Source organism: Lepeophtheirus salmonis, chromosome 7, assembly GCF_016086655.4.
Source record: "Lepeophtheirus salmonis chromosome 7, UVic_Lsal_1.4, whole genome shotgun sequence".
Classification (NCBI taxonomy): Eukaryota; Metazoa; Arthropoda; class Copepoda; order Siphonostomatoida; family Caligidae; genus Lepeophtheirus; species Lepeophtheirus salmonis.
The window spans coordinates 2142032-2164068 of NC_052137.2; the positions used below are offsets into that span (position 1 = coordinate 2142032).

The following is a 22037-nucleotide window of genomic DNA, read 5'->3' on the forward strand; positions in this document are numbered from 1 at the left end:
CTTGAACAATAATTGGAACTTAAATCAACGTTTTACGACTATAAAGAATATGGGAGTGCGTTTTTAATCATTTGTGGCCTTTTCTCTTATGTGTTCATTCTCCTTCCAGTGGCTGTAAACGTCGTAGACTGTTCTCTTTAGATATCTGAGTATCTTATTGATGTACGCTGGGTTGTACAGTACTTCCGCTCGTAGGGAATTTAATCTGTCGTAGGGATAAGTTATATTATTGAAGGAAAATAATTCCCTACGCCCATCCCTACGTAGGGATAGTTTATCCCTACTCTTTCTTTAGTAACTACGAATGTGAATCCTCACGCAGCCTCGTGGAGTAAACATACTATATAAACCATAAAATAACTATGGGAGGGAAGAGTTTGAATTTAGTGGCTTGGTAGTTTAGGTTTATCGCTGATTTATATGGAGATGATCGACAGAACATTCGTATAATGGATCTTTATCCACCCATTGTTTAAACGAATCCATATCTTCTCATTTTAATTTCATTTTCATACGCTTTGATGTTCGGGGATCTCAAACCTTCAAAGTAAGATCTTTGTCTTACTCATTGGCTCTCATCTCCTTTAACAGGCGGATCATTCATTGTGGAGATACATTTTAACATAAATTCCCGATATAGTGACTTCCAATCTCGTAGATCATTTACTTCAAAAATACATCAGTCCTTCCAGGTTTTTTATGGAATCCTCTTATACTGATAAATTTCTATATAGACTTAGAGCAAGAATTATCAAATAATAGAGCCGATAAGGAACCCAGGGAGTTTTCTTACTCTATTCAAAGCTACTTCATTAAAAATCATGAATATATAAATAATAAATTCACTTCAATTTTTTTTCTACTCTTTTGAAGTAGCCCTGATTTGTCATTGATAAACATAACAAACAAAATACCCATCTCTAATACAATAATAAGTGTTATCAATTTCATTTAGATGGCGGAGCGTTTCATGTAAATATAAGTCATATTAGAGGAAAGAGTTTGAATTGAATTACTCGGTAGTTCTAGTTTATCCCTGATGTAGATGGATTTTTTCTTCGGTAAATTAGAATATACGTATTTGCATCCACTCATTGTTCTAATAAATTAACTACCTTAAATTGTATATTCTAAACACTCGCTTACATTGAATTTGATGTACAGAGTTTGGAGGAAGATATCATGACTCAATCTTTGGATATCATCTTCTTTAATGGAAGCATCATTCATTTTTTTTATGAAGATACAAATTAACATCAAGGATCCTGATAAGGACTTCTAACCTGTCTCAAGAATTAATACATCAGTCACTCCAATATACAATTTGAACAACAGTTATTTAAATCAATGACACAGTCCGCTAGGACAAAAGCTTGCTGTGTTTGAATAATAGCTTAATTTTCACTTGATATCCTAGCAGATGTAGTGGCTTTAGAAGCGTATCTTTGTTGTTTCCGTCCAGGAATGGAGATATATTTTTGGAAGATTTACTATGAACAGTAACAGGCACCAAATAACGTTATTGAAGTTTGTTCCTCAATCCCCTATGGCTGTATCTTGTATTTTCGAAATCCCTTCATTTGTTAATACTCTCACAGACAAATCACTATGCAGAAAAAAGAGTGAACAAATCCTTGAATAATCAGAAGGTACTTCGTCGTCTAAGAATAACTCTTAGGCAGGAACTTTTGGAATATTCGCCCTGGAGGGAAGAATGAAGTGATCTGGAGATATTCGTGGAATCAGTTTCATAACCAAAATATAGCCTCTTTAAAGACTGTATTTTTTTCTTTTTTCTAGAAAAGAAGTCTTCCGTCTTCCATTCACTTAGAATTCAGGGGTATTTAAGAATATAATTTAAATACTCGCTTTTTATGGGGGTAATTTAAATATTTGAGCAATTTGTTTTCAACGTCATCAATAAACAAACACATTTATGGCATAATGTATGCGTAGGGAACATAGAGATCAAAAATGGGAACAGGTGACCTACCTCAACAAATTACCCTCCGGCCTTTCCCCCCGTCCAACTACCCCTCGTCCTTTAACCCCCGACCAACTACCCCCTTGACCCTTTATCCCCCCCATCCTTTTCTATTTTTATTATTGATAAGTACAATTAGTAAATGATAGAGGGCCAAATTAATAAATGAATGTTATGGCTGTTTGAAGCGGTTTTTGAGTAGTGCAGTAGTAATAATTTTAGTAGGTTATTTATAGGATGAATTTAGGGATTGATTATATTGAACGAGGATACACATGATGTTATAATAAATGTCTGTTAAGGATTTTGGGATAACTCCTTAAATACGGTGAAATAGAGTCATTCATATCCAAAATAAATAGGCTAGTTAAATCTAATTTTTAATATATGTGTTTCAACATCACAAAAATCAAATAGAATCATCCAAAATCTTCTCAACTAATATCAACGGCATATTTGTAATGGAAAGATTCAAAATGTTGACTTAGATGCATGAAATTATTATATCGTATTTGATGAGATGTATTAATTAATAATAATACGTATCACTAATATTTACATTATTAAGTTAAATCAAGGTCTCCTTGGTGAAATTAAGAATTACGTTTGTATGGCTGTTAAAAGGTTGAATATTTGTTCGTATAGTTGCTATTCATTGTAATAGGGGGTGAAATGCTGGGGGTAGATGACTTAGAGGTGAAAGGCTTTGGGGGGAAAAAGATGTAATTGTTCGGGGGTTAAAGGACAGGGGTAATTGGTGGGGGTGGGGGTGAAAAACCTACAACCATAAAAAATATAGTGTGCTTACTTGCTGAAAAATTGAAGGGAGAGACAGCTGATGAATACAAACAACATAAGGATCAAAACATTCAAATATTATATACTAAATAGCCGTTTCGTCTTACTTAATAATGTGATTTTAGGGGCCTAATGGATAATGAGGGTACTCAACTTACTTCAAATTATTCTTTTATCAAAATGACAAGTATAAATATAAAATCTGTAAAATGTGAAATAGTTCAGTACTAATGTTATAATAAGTCATTAACCTCAATTTTCAATCTTAGAAAGGAGGATCATAATTCATCTCTAAAAGGAATATCTACGATTGGTATTTAAATTCGCCTTGAATCGCATGAAGCCTATAAGAACACAATGAAGAACATTTTCATAATGGATTTTTTCTTATAAATTCCTAATATTCTCGTTTTTTTCTAGTACATACTAATTTTAATAAAATATGTTTTAGAATATTTAAAATAAATAAACATCTATTCAATGAAGTATAATTTATTCTAAAAAATATTACATACTAATAAGATTAAGTTTTTCAACATATTAGTGATGTTTTTCAAATTATTGATTCTTAAACTGTATAAAATTCGTGAGGACACTACGAATCTTAGTTCCTTTTACAGTCTCAGTTTCTAGCTTTCCCAAGTGATACAGTTTTATACTTGCATAACACCGAGAAATGGCTTTTATAAGGGAAAATACATGATTAGATTCTGGAGATGAATCAAATATATGATCACTAAGGCATGAAAATACCTAATTTTTACGAAAATCAATATTTATCAAAACTACAATGATAATTTTAAAAGTCAGGCTGGAATCTCTCGGCAAATCCCGTTTTTAGAATTTAACAGTCTTTCAAACATCTTTCCAGTTTCTAGACAAACTTCAATTACATCCTTAGAAGGATAGGTTAGTGCTGTTTGTTGCGATCATCCCCAATTTTTTGTTTTATCAAGGCATAATCGACCCTGAATTCGTTGTCAAGACACCAGAAAGATCCAATGCATTTTTCACAAAAGATTGTTTATTCCAATTTTTTCAGTACGAATCTGGCAATGTAAGGGATGCCCACTCTTTGATAGTCCAAAATGGCTAAGCAAGAATTAGGATGAAGCATGTGTAGTTGCTTTAGTCATAGTCGATCTGCAAGGGGGCTTTATCAATTAAGCCATTTTACGAATAAATTCCATATGGTTGCTATCCATATTTATCTGGCATCTTCCTTTGTTTCGCTGGGAAAATGGAAAGGTGGTGTTATCTTGACTAAAGCAATTTCTTCTCGTTCCTGCTTTAATCTCATGTTGGATATTCAATCTTTTATAAGCGTAGGAAAACTGTCTGACCCAAGGATTATTATTATGCCCGTTGGCTGAGCGAATTGCAGGGGAAAAAAGTTCCAAGTGATCTTGACTGAATTATGTATATTTTAGATAATTTGTTATAAAAATATTTGATCCTCGTGATTCTAGAGAGTAAGCACTCTAAACTTTATACATTTATGGTGGGGAAATGAAGGGATTTTTAATGGTAGCCCTACGGTTGTGTCTTGCACAACTAAAGTCAATGATGGTGTTCTTCCGGGTCTCCTTCATTGTAAATACTGGTTTTGAATTAAAATTTGAGCAACTAACTTAAAGCTAAGGGTCAACTTTTCACTTTAAATTTAAATTACAGAGTTAAATGCTTTCCTTATTATTCAGGATGTAATTAAAGGTGCTCCGGGTTTCCGTTTGAAAATGACCAACAAAGGAAATAGGGCACTTACAAACTGTTTTTCTTAGTTAATCGCTAAACTGTATTTTTATCTACAAATTACCATAACCTTAATGTAAATATGAGACTGCTCCTCTAACAATTTTTAAAGGAGACAAATAATTTCCTGTATATCACTTCAAGACTTGGACAATTAATAGCAAGCTGCAAAGAAAAATATTCCAAACAATGTATTTCGTATTTTTGAGAGGGAGGGACTTCAAACACCATTGAAGTATTTTCTCTTTTATTTGATGACAATCAACTTTTTTTACGTATTTTGTGTACAAATAATTTTATGCTACAATACCTTTCCTTTCTTCCTTCAATAGTTTAGGGAGTGGGCTTTAAGAAAGTGAGAAAATATACTCATATGATTGCAAGTAAGAAGAAAAATCCTTAGGAAAATAACGATAAAGAAGGAAGTTTCAGAAAATAAAAAAGATAAACTATTTGTCAAATAAAAAACTAAGATATTACTACTATTGTCGAAACACCGATTTGGATCTATATTTTGGCCCAGACCGCCATTTTAGAATATCAATCAAATTTAATCGCATTCAAATCGTGGAATGATTATTTTTTGGTTTACATCTATGTATAATTTTTTTCTGTCTCAATCTAAGCCTAGAACGATTTCTTTCCTTAACAATTGATGGATCGATTTCTTTTGTTATCAATCGATGGACCGATTTTCTTCCTACTCCTAATTATTAAGTTGTGTAAATATGATTTACGCAATACATTTAACTTGATACAACGCCATCGTAGGTACTTCTTTATAATTTTGAAGTACAAATGACGTCATCAACAATTCATTTAGACCAAGTTTTCAATGGTATTTTTTTCTATCGTAATTTTTGGAGCAATTTTATTTTGTCTCTTAAGCGATGGAATGATTTTTTTCGATCTGAATATATTGACATATGTTTTTCTGTCTCAATCTATGGAACCATTTTTTTCGATCTTAATTTAAGGTCTGATTTGTTTCTATCTTAATCTTTCGTCCAATTATTTTCTGCCTCAATCAATGGACCAATTTTACTGCTCTCAATAAATATACCAATTTTATTCTTTTTCAATCTATCGAATGGTTTTTTTCGATCTCAATAAATAGACAGAGGGTTTTTTTTTGTCTGCATTTAAGGACCAAATTTTTTCTGTGTACATATATAGACTAATTTGATTCGGTCTCAATCTATAGAATGATTTTTTTATCTCCATATATTGACAAAGTTTTTTTGTATTAATCTATGGACCAATTTTTTTCGGTTACAATTTAAGGTCCGATTTGTTTCTGTTTCAATCTTTGGGCCAATTTTTTGTGCCTCAATCTATGGACTGACTTAATTCTTGCTCAATATATGGAATGATTTTTTTTCGATCTTAATATATAGACAGAGGTTTTTTGTCTCAATTTATGGACCCATTTTTTCGGTTTCTATATGTAGACCCATTCCGTTTGGTCTATATATATATATATACGAATTTTTAAGGTCTCAATTGATTGAGCGTTTTTGTTTGATCTCAATACACAGACTGATTTTTTCTCAGTCTCAATTTATTCACCAATTTTATAAATTCTCAATCGATAGACCGGTTTTCCCCCACTCCAGATTTATTAGTTTTATAAACATTATTGATGCGACACTTTTAACTTCATTTGACATATTGTAAGGCGATATTCACAATTACACAACATAACTCACGTCCTTAAGAGTTCATCTATAGAATTGATCTAGAACGAATTATAAATCTGACCGAATTAGAGCGAATTTTTCTTTCTAAAAGGACAAATTAGTTTGGTCCATTAATAATTATAACTGTTTCAGACCGGTCTTGGATTTTTAGATGGCAAGCCAGCACTAATTTTTATAGATATAGAACAAAAGAGAAAGAGAGAAATATATATAAAAACTCCATTTTTCTTTCCTATCCTCCATTGACAAAGACATTTATACACAGTGATGAAAATTGAGTCTATTTGGGACATGTTAAAAAACAAAACCGAAAATCAACATGGTAACCATGACAATTTGAGGAATGTTTTGAAAGAAGTATAGATGTCATGACAAATTATATAATGATGGCCTCATCAGGGGAGCTTGCATTCAATTTTAACAATAAAATTTAAATGGTTTATAACAAAATTATGAGATTTACAATTTCTTATACAAAATAAATCTTTTTTATTTTTGAAAAGTGGGCCAAAGGGTTCCGGTGCCACCATTTCATTTTTCGTTTTGTTCTTAGGATTTTTCAACTCTAAGGATAACAATCTTAAATCACGCAACATTTCAAAATAGGTTCTCTTCACAAAACCTCTTTCCCTTTCTATATTCACATATTGTTAAATTTGATTGACGTTTTTAGAGCAATATTTGACTTATTTCTTTCCCCTTCATCCTGTTATTTTTCAAATAGTTAGTTTTCTTGCATTACCGAGTGGTCCATTAAAATCTGAACAGTTTGAATTTTAAACTTCAACAATATATAATTTATTAATTAACAATAGAATTTCAATAAAACTAATATTATAAATAGATATGTGTATCAGCTCTCTTACACATTAATCTAGTCCCTCTTAGCGGCAATGAGGGTTTTTGGGTTGCGGTGCAGATGTAGTCCTCTGTCATGGCGTGTCAGTTCTGGCTGACAGGGGCTTTGAGGGCCTCGGTGTTTGGATGACGGACACTACAGTCCTTCCCGACGACATGTACCCCAACGGTATAGTCAAGGGATCTTGGCATCAGGCCTGTAGGGGTGGGGCAAAAGTGTCAAAAAAGGGTTCAAAAGAACTTAAAACACTCATTCAAAAGAGTATTGCAAAGGAGGAGACGGGTTTATCTCCATCCTCATTAGGCTCTTTGAACTCATTTTTTGATAGCTCTCTCGACAGTCTGGTTTGAAATCCCAAGATCTCATGTGTGGACCCGCATGGACTTGAAGGGATAGACCTGGGCTGTTTTCTTTAACTTCTTTGGGTTCCAGTTTGGCTTTTTAGACAGAGTTCTTCTCTCTCTCCAACATTTCGAACTTGCTGACGACCCAGACAGTGGTTCTGGAGATGCCAAACTGCATGGAGTGCGCGAATAGAAATTCGCAAATAACGTTCAAGTGTCATTTTGTTGCTCAAGTTTGTTTTGTTTTGTAAAATATTGTTTATACTTTAATATATCGAAATATGAATTAATTTCAATCTCTAAACCTTCATTAATTATTGAATTTGTAGGTGTTCAGATTTCAATGTACTACCCAGTAAAGTAAATTAATCTCTGGAATGGCTCGCGTTTCTCCTCTTTTTTATTCTATCGGATTAATATTATTATTATGATTGAATAGTGATAATTTGACTGATTTATTTTTAAAAATATGATATATATTTAGTAAATCCATTCATATATATATATATATAATTTTTTTATATTTATTATAATTATTTTTTTTCAACATTTGGCTTAGAAATAACATCAATTCCATAACATTTTCTTTTTAACACATTCAAACAGATTGTAAGCTAAATTTCTCATTGTTTTTTTATATTACAAATATTATTTTCCATATTACAAAATATGTTGATGGTCTTTTGAATATTCTATAATTTTCCCTTCTTCTCACTTCAAGATGACAAAAAAAAAAAAAAAAATAATATTAAAAAAATAGTCAAAATTCGTGAACACTGATCATTTGTTTTGTTTTTTTGGTATTATCTTCTTGTTCGAATGTTCTGAATGATTGCAAGGCATCATCATATTAAAAAAAAATATTACAAGTGTTGTGGTTGAAGTAGTAGTAGTTATAGTAAAAAATATCAACAGCTGAAAAGGTCACTTAAAGGGACTTTCCTTGACCCCAGGTGCATTGACCCAAGATTTCGTACAAATCCAATGTCATGGTCTTGTTAGCAATGAGGGCCTCGATATCCTTTTTCAATTCTTCGGGTAAGATTCTCATTAGAGTCTTGGAAGCAAATCTGTACTTGGCACGCTTCTTGTGATCACCTGAAAAGAAAAGTAAAAGATTTAGTAATTAAAAAAAAAAGAGATATATATTTTAGCAAGGAAAGTATTTTTTAATTCTTATTAAATAATTTGATATCACGATTCATGTTTATATGTGTAATGAAAAATCCAAGTAATTACATTTTCCACCTCTATGGATTTGCTTCAAGCCATTAAACAATGTTCCCTCCCTCTCTCCAAATCTCCTTCTCAATCCCTATGTGTGTTTGGAGTGGGTCGTAAATTTGTTTTTGTTTTTTTTTCCTTCTCGAAATGTTGGGGGACATATTTAAAAAATGTTTTTTTTTTGTTAAAAATAAAGGAATACGGATGTTTGAGCTTGATAATGAGATATACCCAATGTTAATTGTGAAATCAAACAACCTCAAGAATAAATCATGTTGATTAAAATGTATAACTTTGTATAAGTATTTTTACTTTCAAAAATGTTTTTCATAAAAAAATGATTTTATGTTATACATAAAGGAAACAGAGTGTACTACGCTATACGTTCTACAACAATGCAGAGCAGTGAAAATGTGCGCATTTTTAAGGCTGTGAGGATAAAGCTGTGTAAGGATCCTTCCAAGCCAAATCAATCACACAAAACCAGCACCATTTTCCTATTTTTTTTTCAAATTTGGAACATATTAACATTAGTTAAAAACTTAAAATCCAAAAATTCAGCTTTTTTATCTTCTGAATCAGGATTTAGAGGCTTCTACGCTACGTACCCTATTTTTAAATCGCTGTATTTTGAATGCTTTTAAAGGTATTGCCTATTTTAAAAACCATTTAATAGATAATTGTTTTATTCTTTTGTTATATTTTATTTTATAAGCAAACAAAATGAGCTTTTACGCATAACGTCACAAGGACAATATTTTGTACTTAAAAAAAAAAAAATCAAAGATGTCCATTTTCAATTTCGCTCAAATTTTTATATGTTGATTTGTAATATATCATAAATATATAGAAAAAGTTTCTAGAGATGCATTCGATCCCACTTAAATACTACAGATGAAAATCTGTGCGTAGGTAAAGGAAAATTCTGTATATTTAAGTTATTATATCCTATTTGTAACTTGTAATATCGTATCATTAAACGATATAAAATTTACGCATTTTCACTTCTTCAAATGTTGTATAACTTTTTTATTAGAAAAAGAAAAATGAGTCCATTCGGCATGTAATAATTAGCTCCTCCTTTAAACTTGCACAAGCTGTAACTTGTATAAGCAAATATTTTGATTCAAAGTCATAAAAATTATCAGATAGGCATATCATATAATATCTACTTTGTGAAGTATCGATATCGTATATCAAGAATCGTTCTATACCACATATTATATCATGGTACAGTACACATATTATGAGAGCCTTGTAGGTAAGAAGACTATTTTTGTCAGAAGATGATAAAATTTAGAAACTTTGAAGGCAATGCGGACAACCTCTAAGCATGGATGACTTGAAACTTTTATTTCTTTATTATATAGAACCTTTTTTGGCTAAAAAAAAACAAAAAAAAAAAACAAATTTAAGAATCACTTTAATTTACGTACATTTCACATATATGATATGTCAACATAACAGCTGACTAGGATGAAAACAAAGAAATTGAGTAAATATGGTTTTTCCTTTTCTGGCGATTTTACTTCATAACAAAGGATCATATGATTTCTTACAGCCCATTATGCACCCTTATATCCGGTAAATATTGTTTATTTGGTATACGTTTGTTATAGGGTAGGCTCTGAGCTCCTTCACGATGTTCCTCGTTTAAAACACTTAAGTACTTAGAAGTCACGTTTAAAAGCAAAACAAAAAAAACCAGTCAATTTCTAAGTTTAACATTGTATATTGAATTTTGATCAATCGTAACAAGTGACAAACTTTGATTTCAACTCAATAAATCAAAAAAATCTAGTTTTCTGATTAATTTTCACGATATAATTACAGCTTGCATTTATTTTGCAACCCTAAAGTATATAAGTCTGTACTTCAAAACAGAAGTTTTAATCTTATGGAGAACTTTGACAATTATGAGATTTTATTAAATATTAATTGTATTTAAATTCTCCGAAATGTTTAATACATTATTGAAAGAAAGGAGAAATTTTTTTATGTACATAAAGTTTTTCCATCATCAAAGACACTATAATTTACGAGCCTCCTTCATTATTATGTATACGAAAAACTTTTTGAATGAAATATTTGGATAGGTAAGCTCTGGGTATATTTATATATGTATACATAAAAAGCCTTCATCTCTTTCCCCTCAAAGAACGAAAAAAAGAAGAAAAAGTTTTGTTAAAAAATATACATATTTAAGAAACAACTTGGTTAAATTATGAGTTATGACGATCCTCAGAAAAAAAAAAAAAAAAAAAAAAAAAATAGCAGAGTAAATTAAGTGTAAAAACTTCGAATTATGTAAATTTTTTATTCTATTTACAAGGGCTAGATATGTATTTAATAACTGGGACCATAGAGGTGACAAGATGGGCGAATGATTGAGCAAAGTTTTCAGCTGACAAAAGGGGTATAATATAACGTCACATTTCTTTGTTTTTCTCCCATTTATAAATATCGGCAATTCCAAATGTGGAAATGATATTCAACTCTGATGGTGTAATAAAACATAGACCAATCTACTTATTTCCTTTAGGTCATGTTAAAATTATAATACACCCATCATTTCAGCTATAAAATCATATATAGTAATACTTAGACATACAAGTTTAACTCATTCCTGAGCTCGCAAGTAAAATCAATTTTTCCCGAAAGAAGTAACTAAAAATATATATTGAGCTGAAAGTGAATCCCTTGACAAGTCTGGTTGAGCTCGTATTTTAATAAAAAGTATTATGTTGGGCCACTTGTATCTCAAGATATTACTCTATCCTTGCTCTACCCTTTGACATAGCTGACTTTCATTGCTGTAGATTGAAGATTTTAATCTACTACAGCCTATCTATGGCAAACTGTCCATCGAAATCCCTATGTTATCTCTATGTATTTTTCTATCTTGTCCTACGGAACGTCAACCTCCTTTTATTTGTCCTAAAAATGTCCCAAATTCTAGAGGACCCTTTAGTATACACGCTCGTATTAAATATTCCTCCCTGTTTTGATACGTATTAGAGAGCAAGGGGCTCTATAGTTTATAGTGATATCTCTCTGTTGATATGTCGTCTTCTAACTGATCATATTTTGAACATCTCTAATTTAGTGTAAAGTACCTCAATTGAGAATTTGAATGACCTTTCTAAAGTTTTTGTATCTTTCAAGCACGAGAATAGTTTGCCACTATTTTTGCTTACTTTAGGCCTAATTAAAGTGTATATTATTCCCATTATAATGAGTTACGATGAATTAATGATTACGTCACTGACGGATATAATGACGTCATTTAGTAAACATTGCATCATGGGACGGATTTTGCGTCCGATTCGGTTGTTTCTTAAAATTTAGGACGGGACATCAAAATTAATCTACAATTAACTATAACGCCTATTCATATCCATTCTTTATATAGGAAATGAGATCTTTCGTAAGTCAAATAAATTCCTTATAAAAAGAGAATTTGTGACATATATTTTTTTTTTGAATCGGTAGAAAAAGAGACTTAAATAAATCAAAGGCTTCTCTAATTTTTTATTTATCTATTTTCTTAAGAAAACGGTCAAATAAAATGTTTTTATGTAGTTACTCAATGTATTTATTCGTTTTTGATAGAGTTGGGGGAGGGGGCGAGAGGGAAGTTGTTATTCATCCACTTTTTAAAGAAGGAGTGAAAGGCAGATTTTTCTTTGCATTCTTTGAATAATTCCTTTTATTCACACTCTGAAGGCCTCAACAATAAAGGTATACCTAAAGGTGAATTACCACATACATCATATGTGTATACGCAATTTATTTCTAAGAACTTTGCATATTATAATTTACAATCCTCAACAACCCTCCATGTCAAAATAAAGAAGGTGTCTGAACAAAAATAATGTGTGTTGTTTGTGGGAGATAAAATGCCCTGAAGTAATTTCCATGCTTCCAAAATTAAATGTATCAATATATATTCGCTCCCATAAACAGGGCTTATTATAAATAACATAACCTCTTCATTGTGAAAGGGAGAGTTGTTAAGTTCCTAGAAATAAATGGTCTATAGACGTATGATAGCCCTCAAATAATTTCTTTTTATTTGCAATCCGTTAACAGAAAAGAAACCTAATTTTTCCCCCAAAACTGAGTCTATACTCCATTTGAAATCCAATTCCTATCAATAAATTATTCTGAATAGTCCTCTGTGTGAGTTGGCTACAGTAATTAAATGTGTGAAGAGCTCATCATCACAATGAACTAATTAGGAATTGATAGATTGTATGGTTGAAGGGGCCTCCTTATTAAGTATCACAAATCAAACAAGGGTTCTAAATAATAGCCAGAAGACATTCCATGAATTAAAAAAAGCAAAAAAACTTTTGGATATGTACAAAGAGTTCTGCCCGGGAAAAATCAGTATAGATTATTTGTCAAAAAAATTTATTCTTTTTAGTTATTAAATATATAGGAAGTAATGTGAAGAACACTCTTTAATCCGATTGCACAAGTTACAACTTGTACAAAATCCTAAATGTACATACCAATTGTATCACCGCACTTTAATGTATACTATATAGATATACTTAAGTTTCCGGTGTACCGGTATTATAGATGTACTGGGATACTTACTCATTTTATAACTGTATTATAATAAATGAAGTATCCCATACTTTAGGCACCGTTATATCGTTTAAAAAAATTGAGCCATTGAATGACATAAGATCCCAAACTGTCCTCTAGAAAAAAGCAACTATAAAAATGTTCTTTTATAACAAAAAAAAAATCAATAATAAAAATTTCTTTTTTTAATAAGAAAGTTTCAAATTTATGAGGATGACCTTCAGACGCAACAAAAATGCAGCAAACACCCCTGTAAGTAATATTATGTTGGTTCTTATATATTTGACCTAGTCCAGCAAAGTCTTAGGAATGATCTGTAGGAATGTCAAACTAGAACTGATTAAACAGAGAAGAAATAAAGTTGAGTGACGTCGTGCGGGACCGAACGTTATTAGTTTTTAGGACTGAGCCACACAGGACACCCAGACTTTGTAAGTGTTTGTGGCCCTGATTGACTTTTTTAAGAAATATTTTAGTCGAATAAGTATTCAAATACCATTATTGGTACAAAATATTGGTATCGTGACAACAGAGGTATTTACTTACCTTGAGGCATGTCCTTGAAGAGGTTGTGACCCGTTAGGTAGATGTCGTGAATGATTTTGCCCAAGTTTTTCTTGAAGTCACTCTTGGCCAAGTTTTGAAGGTTGTCAAGAGCATCTTGAGGGATATCTCTTTCCCATTGTAATTTACCTGAGGAATGAAAAGGTTGTGGTGGTTTTCTTCATATGTAGAAAAAATACTTGAGTTTTTTTAATATACCTTTTCCTTCAACACAGATGGTTCTGAAGTTAACGTGCTCATCCATCCAGGTTTGGAATGTTTTAACGAGCTTTACGTTCTCAGTTGGAGCAGAAACTAGAAGAGGATATATTTATTATATTAATGTGGCCCGTCAACACAAAAAAAAAAACACGGATGATGTTTCTCAAAATTGATTGTGGATTACATTTGTATTCTTATATGAATGATTTTCAATTTTTATTAACAATTTATTCCTATGACCCCTTTCCATGAGTCCCAAATGTACTCTTAAAGTAGCCAAAATAAAAGAATGATAAATTATTGATTAGACTTGAAAGACAATATTGGGGCTAAATTACGTTTTTCAACTAAAATAAAGACTCTTAATTATAGACAAAATTCTTGGATACCTCAACTCACCCCATAAGTTTCAATAGACAATCCATAACTGACCCAAATATGTGAGCAAACTATTTAGTATATGATGTAAAAAAATATAATTTTAAAATGAATAAATTCTCCGTTTCATGATTATTATTCAAGATTGTCTTTGTGTGGAGAAATTGATTGACTTTATTTGAAAAGGACCATATTGGGCCCCATATCTTCTTTCAAATCAAATAAAAACTCTAAACTATAGCTAAAATTATTGAGTATCACATATATATGTTTTTATTTATGAGTTACACAAATAAATTGGAATTTTCTCGTTTTCTTGTTTTGTTCAAGATTGTTTTTATGTTGATGTATCACATATAAGTAATTTTGAAGGGCTTTATATAAAAAAACAAAAAACTTTTGTTCTCGTATACTTTTTTGGAGCAAAAAAATAAGTTTACTTTCACAAAATATTGATATCTGTATATACATATTTGTTTATTCGAGGAAGGTCAAAAAAGAATTTTGACCATACATATTGAGAAGCCCTCAACACAAAAGCATGTTTGAATAATATTTATAGGACTACACTTGTGTTTCATTCTTATGAACAAATTAGTTTTTAAACCTTTGGCTGTGCCAAAAACTGTACTTAAAGAAAGAAAACTACATCGTCACTATCAAATAATTAGAAAGTAATAGTTTTTATACTTTTGAAAGGGGTCATATGGGGGTCAAATTAATTGTCATTAATCAAATGAAGGCTTTAGCATATGGTTAATACTCCTGGGTGTATCAACTACTTCCGAAATTTGGAATATAGTGCCTATAATTGACCAAAATATCTCTAAGCTGTAAAAAGTACATTAGACATTTCTCCTTTATTTGATTTTTGCTTAAGATTGTTTTTATGTTGATAGATGGATATGTTCATTGTATTGAGTACGTGTGATTGAGAAGTATTATATGTAACAATCAAATAAAAAAATGTTTCATCAATGATTTGAAATGAATAAAAATACTTTGATAAATATGTAATAGAAAGCCGAAAGAGGACATAATTAGAGTCAAAAAATTTCCTTGCCAATTTTTCTTTTCTTTTTGTTCTACTTTTTTATATTATTTTTAAAAGCTAAGGAAAGCAATGATTCAAGTACGTTTTGTACGAATAAAAATATAAGAAGGTTGCTTCTAGTGTGCAAAATATGCTTTTGACTGCTTATGGGGAAAAAAAAAAAAAAAATGGACCTACCCTTTCCTCCAGCAAGAGAGAAATCCTTTTTTTCATCTTCAGAAATCCCATCCACTGCAATCCGTCCCTGATCTCTGAGGTATCCAGTGAAACAAATCAAGTAAAAGTATTTCTGAATGTTGTCCATGATTTTGGTTTTAAGGAAGGCTTGAGCTGCGTCATCCATAATCTCATAGGACAATTTGGACTCAGCAATATTCTCTCTCAACTGCTTAATACCAGTTCCAAGAGGCTTGGGGCCATTGCGATCGATGATTTTATCACATTCTCTCTTTGAGGCTGGTCCATCCTCAAAGGCAGCAAGAAGCTCTTTGACGACTTCGAATTCACCTCTGAAGAGAGCGTCTTTGGTCTTGTCGATTTCGTACTTGTCCATCTTGAGAAGCTCAAGGTTCACACCGGGAACTGTTTCAATGAGTCCCTCATAGGAAGCAGAAAGTTGAAACTCTCTGAAAATACAGGTACAGACACAGCCAGTTGTGGATCTGCTTAAACCGACCTAAAGATAGACGGATATTTATTGAGTTATATCACACCATGATGAAGACAAAATAACTCTTACTTGACAGTTGACAATCACGGGGGCATTCACGTTGCTTCCAAGGAGAGCATTGCAAATGGTGTCAAAGTCCTTTTCGAGAGGAGCAGCAGAGTTGCAAACAGGGATACGGTTGTGAGTGAGTCCAGGATACTTCTCCTTGAGAGACTCCATCACCTTGGACAAGGTGATGAGCTCCTTGACCTCAACCTCGCTCTCCTTCTTGGAAACATCGACGATCGTAAGTTTTCCGCCGTTGTTCTTCATACGAGACTCCAATACTTTTTGGAACTCCTCTTCATCAGCTTTGACAGAATCACCTGCAATATTAGTAAGTGAGCAAATTGAGAGAGAGTATTCTTTTAAGGATGAGGAAGAATTTGACCTTGAGGTCGGGAGGGTTATTCATAGAATTGTATGCTTCTAATGATGCATAACGCAATGATAATAGCTTTAGTATTGAGGTGTTGCCAATATATGGAATTACTCAAAAAAAAAAAAAAAAAAAAAACAACGTTTGAATATCCTTACAACTTTCATTTTTGTTGTCGTTCTTGCTGAATCCATCTTTTTTTATTTTGACAACTGACTTTCTCCCTCCCCCCGTAACACTACTGATGGAGTAATAATAATAATAAAAATGGCATATCCTTACGAGTAACGTTTCCAAGCTCAGCATACTCTCCAATCTTGTTTGGTGGACGAGCACAGACGGGGTTTCCGTTGACATAAATGATGGCCTCTTGTCTCATGTTGATCCAGACAATCTTGCCATCCTTGGGATACTTATCCCCACAGACCTTTTCGATGGCCTTATCGAATCCATCCTTGGTAGGCTGTCCACAGCAGTAGACTTTGTAGCCAGGGACACGACGGAAATTGGGAACACCATCAATTTTGTCAGGTAGCTTTTGAATTTTCTCAAAGTGGTCAGCCATGGCAACGGCCTTCCATACTTCGGGATTCTTTTTGCTCTCAGGAGCCTTAGGGTCTTCCTCTCCCATAATTATTATTGAATCAAAACAAAAAGTTTAAACTAACTGAGAAGAACAAAAAGAAAAAACAACGAACGAATACCAAATAACTATTCCTTAGAAAAGTTATAGCCCCACTGCGATATGTTGGATTGAAACAAGGAGCCAAGTAAAGTAAGGTTATTGGAATCAAGTCAAGAAGTCAGCGCCCGCCCTGACACGACCTCTAACAACAATAAGAAGATGATGGGTATACAATGCGAAGAAGAAGACGACATGTTGCTGCGTGAACATAGGTCGTGTGTCAGAGGAGGAGAGAAGAAGAAAATAAGAAAGAATGAAATAAAGAAAGCAGATCTGTAGTGTGAAAAAAGTGACTTACTCTAATAAGATTTCTAGCATCTATTTAAGTATTTCTCTAATTAATTCACCCTTTTTATCTCTCGCTCTCTCCCTTAATTATTTCAAGAACAATTAGATAATATTTTTTTTTTTGCTGTTTTACTCTCCTTAAAATCAATTCCACTCTTCAAGGATTATTTTCATTGAAGAGGAATACTACACTACAACTTTTGAAGGATCCTTAAAAAAATTGAAAGGAATAATGATATAGAGTAAAGGAATGCAAAAATAATAATAATAAAAAAAAAAGTCAAATTTGTCCTTGCACTCATTTTTTCCACTATCCTAGTATGACAAAAACATATTCAAGTAACAATCTATAGTAAAATAGGATAAGAGAGAAGGATAAGTGCGTCTCAAAATAGTGTTGGACACTCTTCTTGGCCAATGCAACAATTTTTATTTATTGATATATCCTTATATTCATAGAACAGACAAATAAGTTCAAGAATACAATTGACCTCAAGTCCTTTCAGGCAAGTCAATTAGTGATTTTTTTTCTTTCTTTCGAAAACGCTGTGCGTGCTCGGATTTCTTTCAGAAAATCCTAATTCAGTACTTGACAATCATTCAATTGTTTAAGGGAAACATTTTTTAAAATAAATAAACAATTTATTTCCATCAAATGTAAGTTGGCTTGCTCCTGTATTAATATTAAAAAAATAAATATGTACATATATATGTATGTTATTCAAGATCATTGCTTGAATTTACTTATTAGTATACATATGGTGGAAATTTGCAGAAAGTATTTGTTTGTCAAAAGCAGTGTAAGGAAAATTCAATTCCTTCTGATTATTTTGTTTTTAGCCCCGTTTTACTATGCATTAAAATTCCTTAAAGAATTGTTTTCTAAATATCACCCTTTTTATTCGCATTAAAAAAATATATAAAATGGTGTGGAATAATTTGATCATTTCCATGTATTCGTTAGCTCCTCTTGGAATAGAGTTCCGAGGGAGCAATATCAACTAGTGATGGGACGATTAAAAAAAAATTATGATGCCGATTCAATGCTAATAACAAATTCCTGGTGCTGATTCTTTATTATTTTAAATAATATTTAAAAATACCAATTTGCTTTAAATTTCTAAGAATTACAATTGATAAAATAGATCGCAATTCCTCTATCCGGCGAGCTTTTCCCCAATCAAATTTTCCAAAGGGGAGCTTTCTTTGATCCTATGAGACAACATGCATTATATTTACAAAACTTACTCCCTAAAATAACAATTCCAACACCGACTTCATACGCTAGAACAAGTTTGCTTACGTTCAGTTTGTGCTCAATTTGTTTCTTCTCAGTTTTTGAGCATTTTTATCATAACTGATTTTATTTGGATATTTTATAAAATTATAAGACTCAAGTCATAAATTCAAATGGTCTTTTTTTTTTGTATTTTGACGGATATATTTAATATTTTTTTTTTCATATCTTAGAAAAGTAATAAATAGCTAAATACGAGTAATTAATAATACTAAAGATTCGGAAATGAAACATTATTTTCCTGATACCAAATTGTGTTATCCAAATGGAAGAGGATACTCAAGTATTGGTTCCATAAATACATTAAAATCGGGACCAAGGAGTACCCTAATGTCCTCCTTGAAGGCGGCCTTGACCTGGGTGTAGTCAAACTAACCATTGGGAAACTATGTGTTCCAGCAAGACTATACTGAGGCTATAGCAACACACGACAGCAGAATTTATTATTTTTAGTGGCCCATTTGCTTACATTCGCGGCCAAATTATTAGCCTTAGCCCCATGATTAGGAATTACTGAATGGATCAAGGTCATATTTTCGAGTTAGGGTAGAGGACTAAAAACTTTCATGTTCGATAAGAGTCTTCAAAAAATGCCCACTCAGTTCCGCCCCCCCCCCTGTGCCACTTCCACCAAATAGGTCTCCCAAGCGTTCGTCTTTGCTTTATGAGACGCTTAAATCATATTTAAAATACTAGGAAATATATATAAACTTAAGTAATATTGGTACGAAACGCTAAAATCTGATTTTTAGCGCTCAATGTTCCAAAAAAATATTCCATTCCGTTCATGGAATGCAAGTTCCATGAAATTCTGTTCAATTTTGCGTTCCATTCAAAAAATCCTTCTCATATCCAAGGAAGGCCACTCCAAATACTAGGAGAGAAGACTGTATGAGAATATTACTTTAGGGTGTTGAAGGTTGCTGTTTCTTTAAATTTTATTTTTTTAAGGGTGACCTTTCCTCCAGAGTTCATCATATGCTTTAAAACATATTCAATCACGAATAACTCGCATTGTGGGATTTGTCTAAATTTTTTACCAAATAAAAAATGAAAACAACAATCCATAATAGATTAAACCATGTATCTGCCCACAAAATGACCACTTCTAGTCACTATGATAGCCTCCAAACTATTCCTTACAACTGTGTACGATTTAAGAATGGTTCACTCGTCGAGGTCGTCGCATGTAGCCGATAGCATGGAATTTGAAGATTATTCACAGGCAGATTTCGACTTATTCTCGATGGTTTTGATCTTTTTAAAGCTAGATGGACGGCCTTATACCCCCTTCAACATAGAGAGGTCATTTTGATACAAAATTACATAATTTATAATTGACAAATCAAACATGTTATAAAATACTTGCACTTCCCACAGGAACTAACTTGAGGGGATATATAAAGCCTAGCCATTTATCAATTATATTACTGAGTCAGGTAGTTTCTTTTTAGTACCGTCAATTTGTATGTTTGTCAGAATTTATACATTTTAAGAAGGTTTTCCTTAATAAACTGAAATATAATGTATTTTTTTACCTCTTTGCCTTTCTAAGCAAAACAGAGCATATATAGTTAATTAATTAACACATTGATTAGAAAACATTAACATATAATTTTGAGGGTTAAAAATAAATGCCAAAAAATTTCAATAAATTAAAATCAAATTTGTGGCTAATATTAAAAATTGACATTGAAAATGGGTCGTGCTTTTTAACTTTAATTTTTAAGAAGTTTCGTGCTGATTATGTTTTATGTGCATACTCTTTTTCTGTCCTTGTACGCTTTTTTTTCTCGGAAGTATACCACACAACACTTTCTGACCTATATTGTACCACACAACCTTTCTTCCGAAAAGTAACAGCCAAAAGGCATAAGACCATTCTTACCACGTTCTTCTTTGCTTCACCTTTTTCCAATTCATGAATTTGCATTTCACTTAAAAAATTAAACTGAAACAAACCAAAACTGATACATTAGTTCTGTGAGAGTAGAATTAAGGCGTGGGAAGTTCGAATAGAGTAGTAATACTTACAAGACGTAGCTGTCCTAAATTTCATGAAATAACAAAAAAATTGACAACATACCTTATCTCGTGTGGAATCAGTTTTACCAATGTACTGACCCTGGTTTTGCACTGGTTTTAGCCCAAGGAAGAAATTACACCTTCCAATAAGACAGTGCACCTACTCAAAAGGCCAAAAAAGCGCAGGATGTCTTTGCCACAAAATGTCCTCACATTTTGACTCCATAATTTTGTCCTGCAAACAGCCTGCACCTGAATCTATGCGATTTCTATGTCTGAGGGAGGGTCGAAAATGAGGCTTGTGCCAACTATCATTCGTCTGTGGAGCCCTGAAGAAGTAAAATGGTAAAGCTGGATACTTACCAGGTTGCTCGGGCATGACAAAAACTTCCGGCTCAATGAGGCCGAGGTTATCAAGAGAGGCGAATCTCATTATGAATCATTGTATGTCATTAAATGTAAGTTATAAATAATAAATAATTTATGGTTCTACAACCATCTAATTCGTTCGTTATAAGCCTTTAAAGAGTTTCCCAATTTATTTGGACCACGCTGTGTATTATTTCCTAGTGCTGATGCTCCTAGTCCATATGTCCAATATGGACTAATAGTTGGATTGTTGTTTACAATTATTCTAAGAAAAAAATATTGTTTGGTTAACACAAAAAGAGATTGCCTCTGAAATCAAATTGACTTATCACTCAATTACCCAATTCGTAACCATAATTAATTGGCCCTTTCAATCTACACATCTAATAATATAATTTATGATAATGTCAAACAAATAACTCCCTTATCTAATCAATCTATTAATGTCCGTATAAGGTCATTAAACATCCTTTATTCTTATGGACAATTTCTTGGCCAAGTAATTAAATCTTTTTTATATATAAAAAAAAGATATGTGACTTGTTAATATAAAAACAGGCTGGAATTAAGTTAGTCATAATCGATTAAATTAGTTTAACAATTGTTTTTGGTTCGTTGAGCATAGTAGTATTTTTAATTGACTCGTTACGTCCGAACAAAAATTCAATTTGCAATTTTAAACATAAATATATTTAGATTGGCTTCGATAAAAAAAACCTCAGATTCTAAAGTCCAAAATTTTAAATGAGGACCATCAAAATAGTTTTTTTCAATTTTTTTAAATCATATCCTGCGTTAATATTGAGACGTCAACATATTGAGTGAATATGT

General features: G+C 32.0%; 1 protein-coding gene across 1 annotated transcript; it reads right to left on the reverse strand.

Moving 5' to 3' along the window:
- Positions 1-7891: 7891 nt before the first annotated feature.
- On the reverse strand, positions 7892-17922 carry LOC121121166 (paladin). Its single transcript, XM_040716032.2, has 6 exons — positions 16825-17922; positions 16194-16489; positions 15632-16130; positions 14020-14115; positions 13804-13950; positions 7892-8535 (listed from the first exon to the last, which is right to left on the reverse strand). Exons 1-6 carry the CDS (start codon positions 17171-17173, stop codon positions 8366-8368), a joined length of 1557 nt encoding a protein of 518 aa, XP_040571966.1. The 5' UTR covers positions 17174-17922; the 3' UTR covers positions 7892-8365.
- Positions 17923-22037: the final 4115 nt, after the last annotated feature.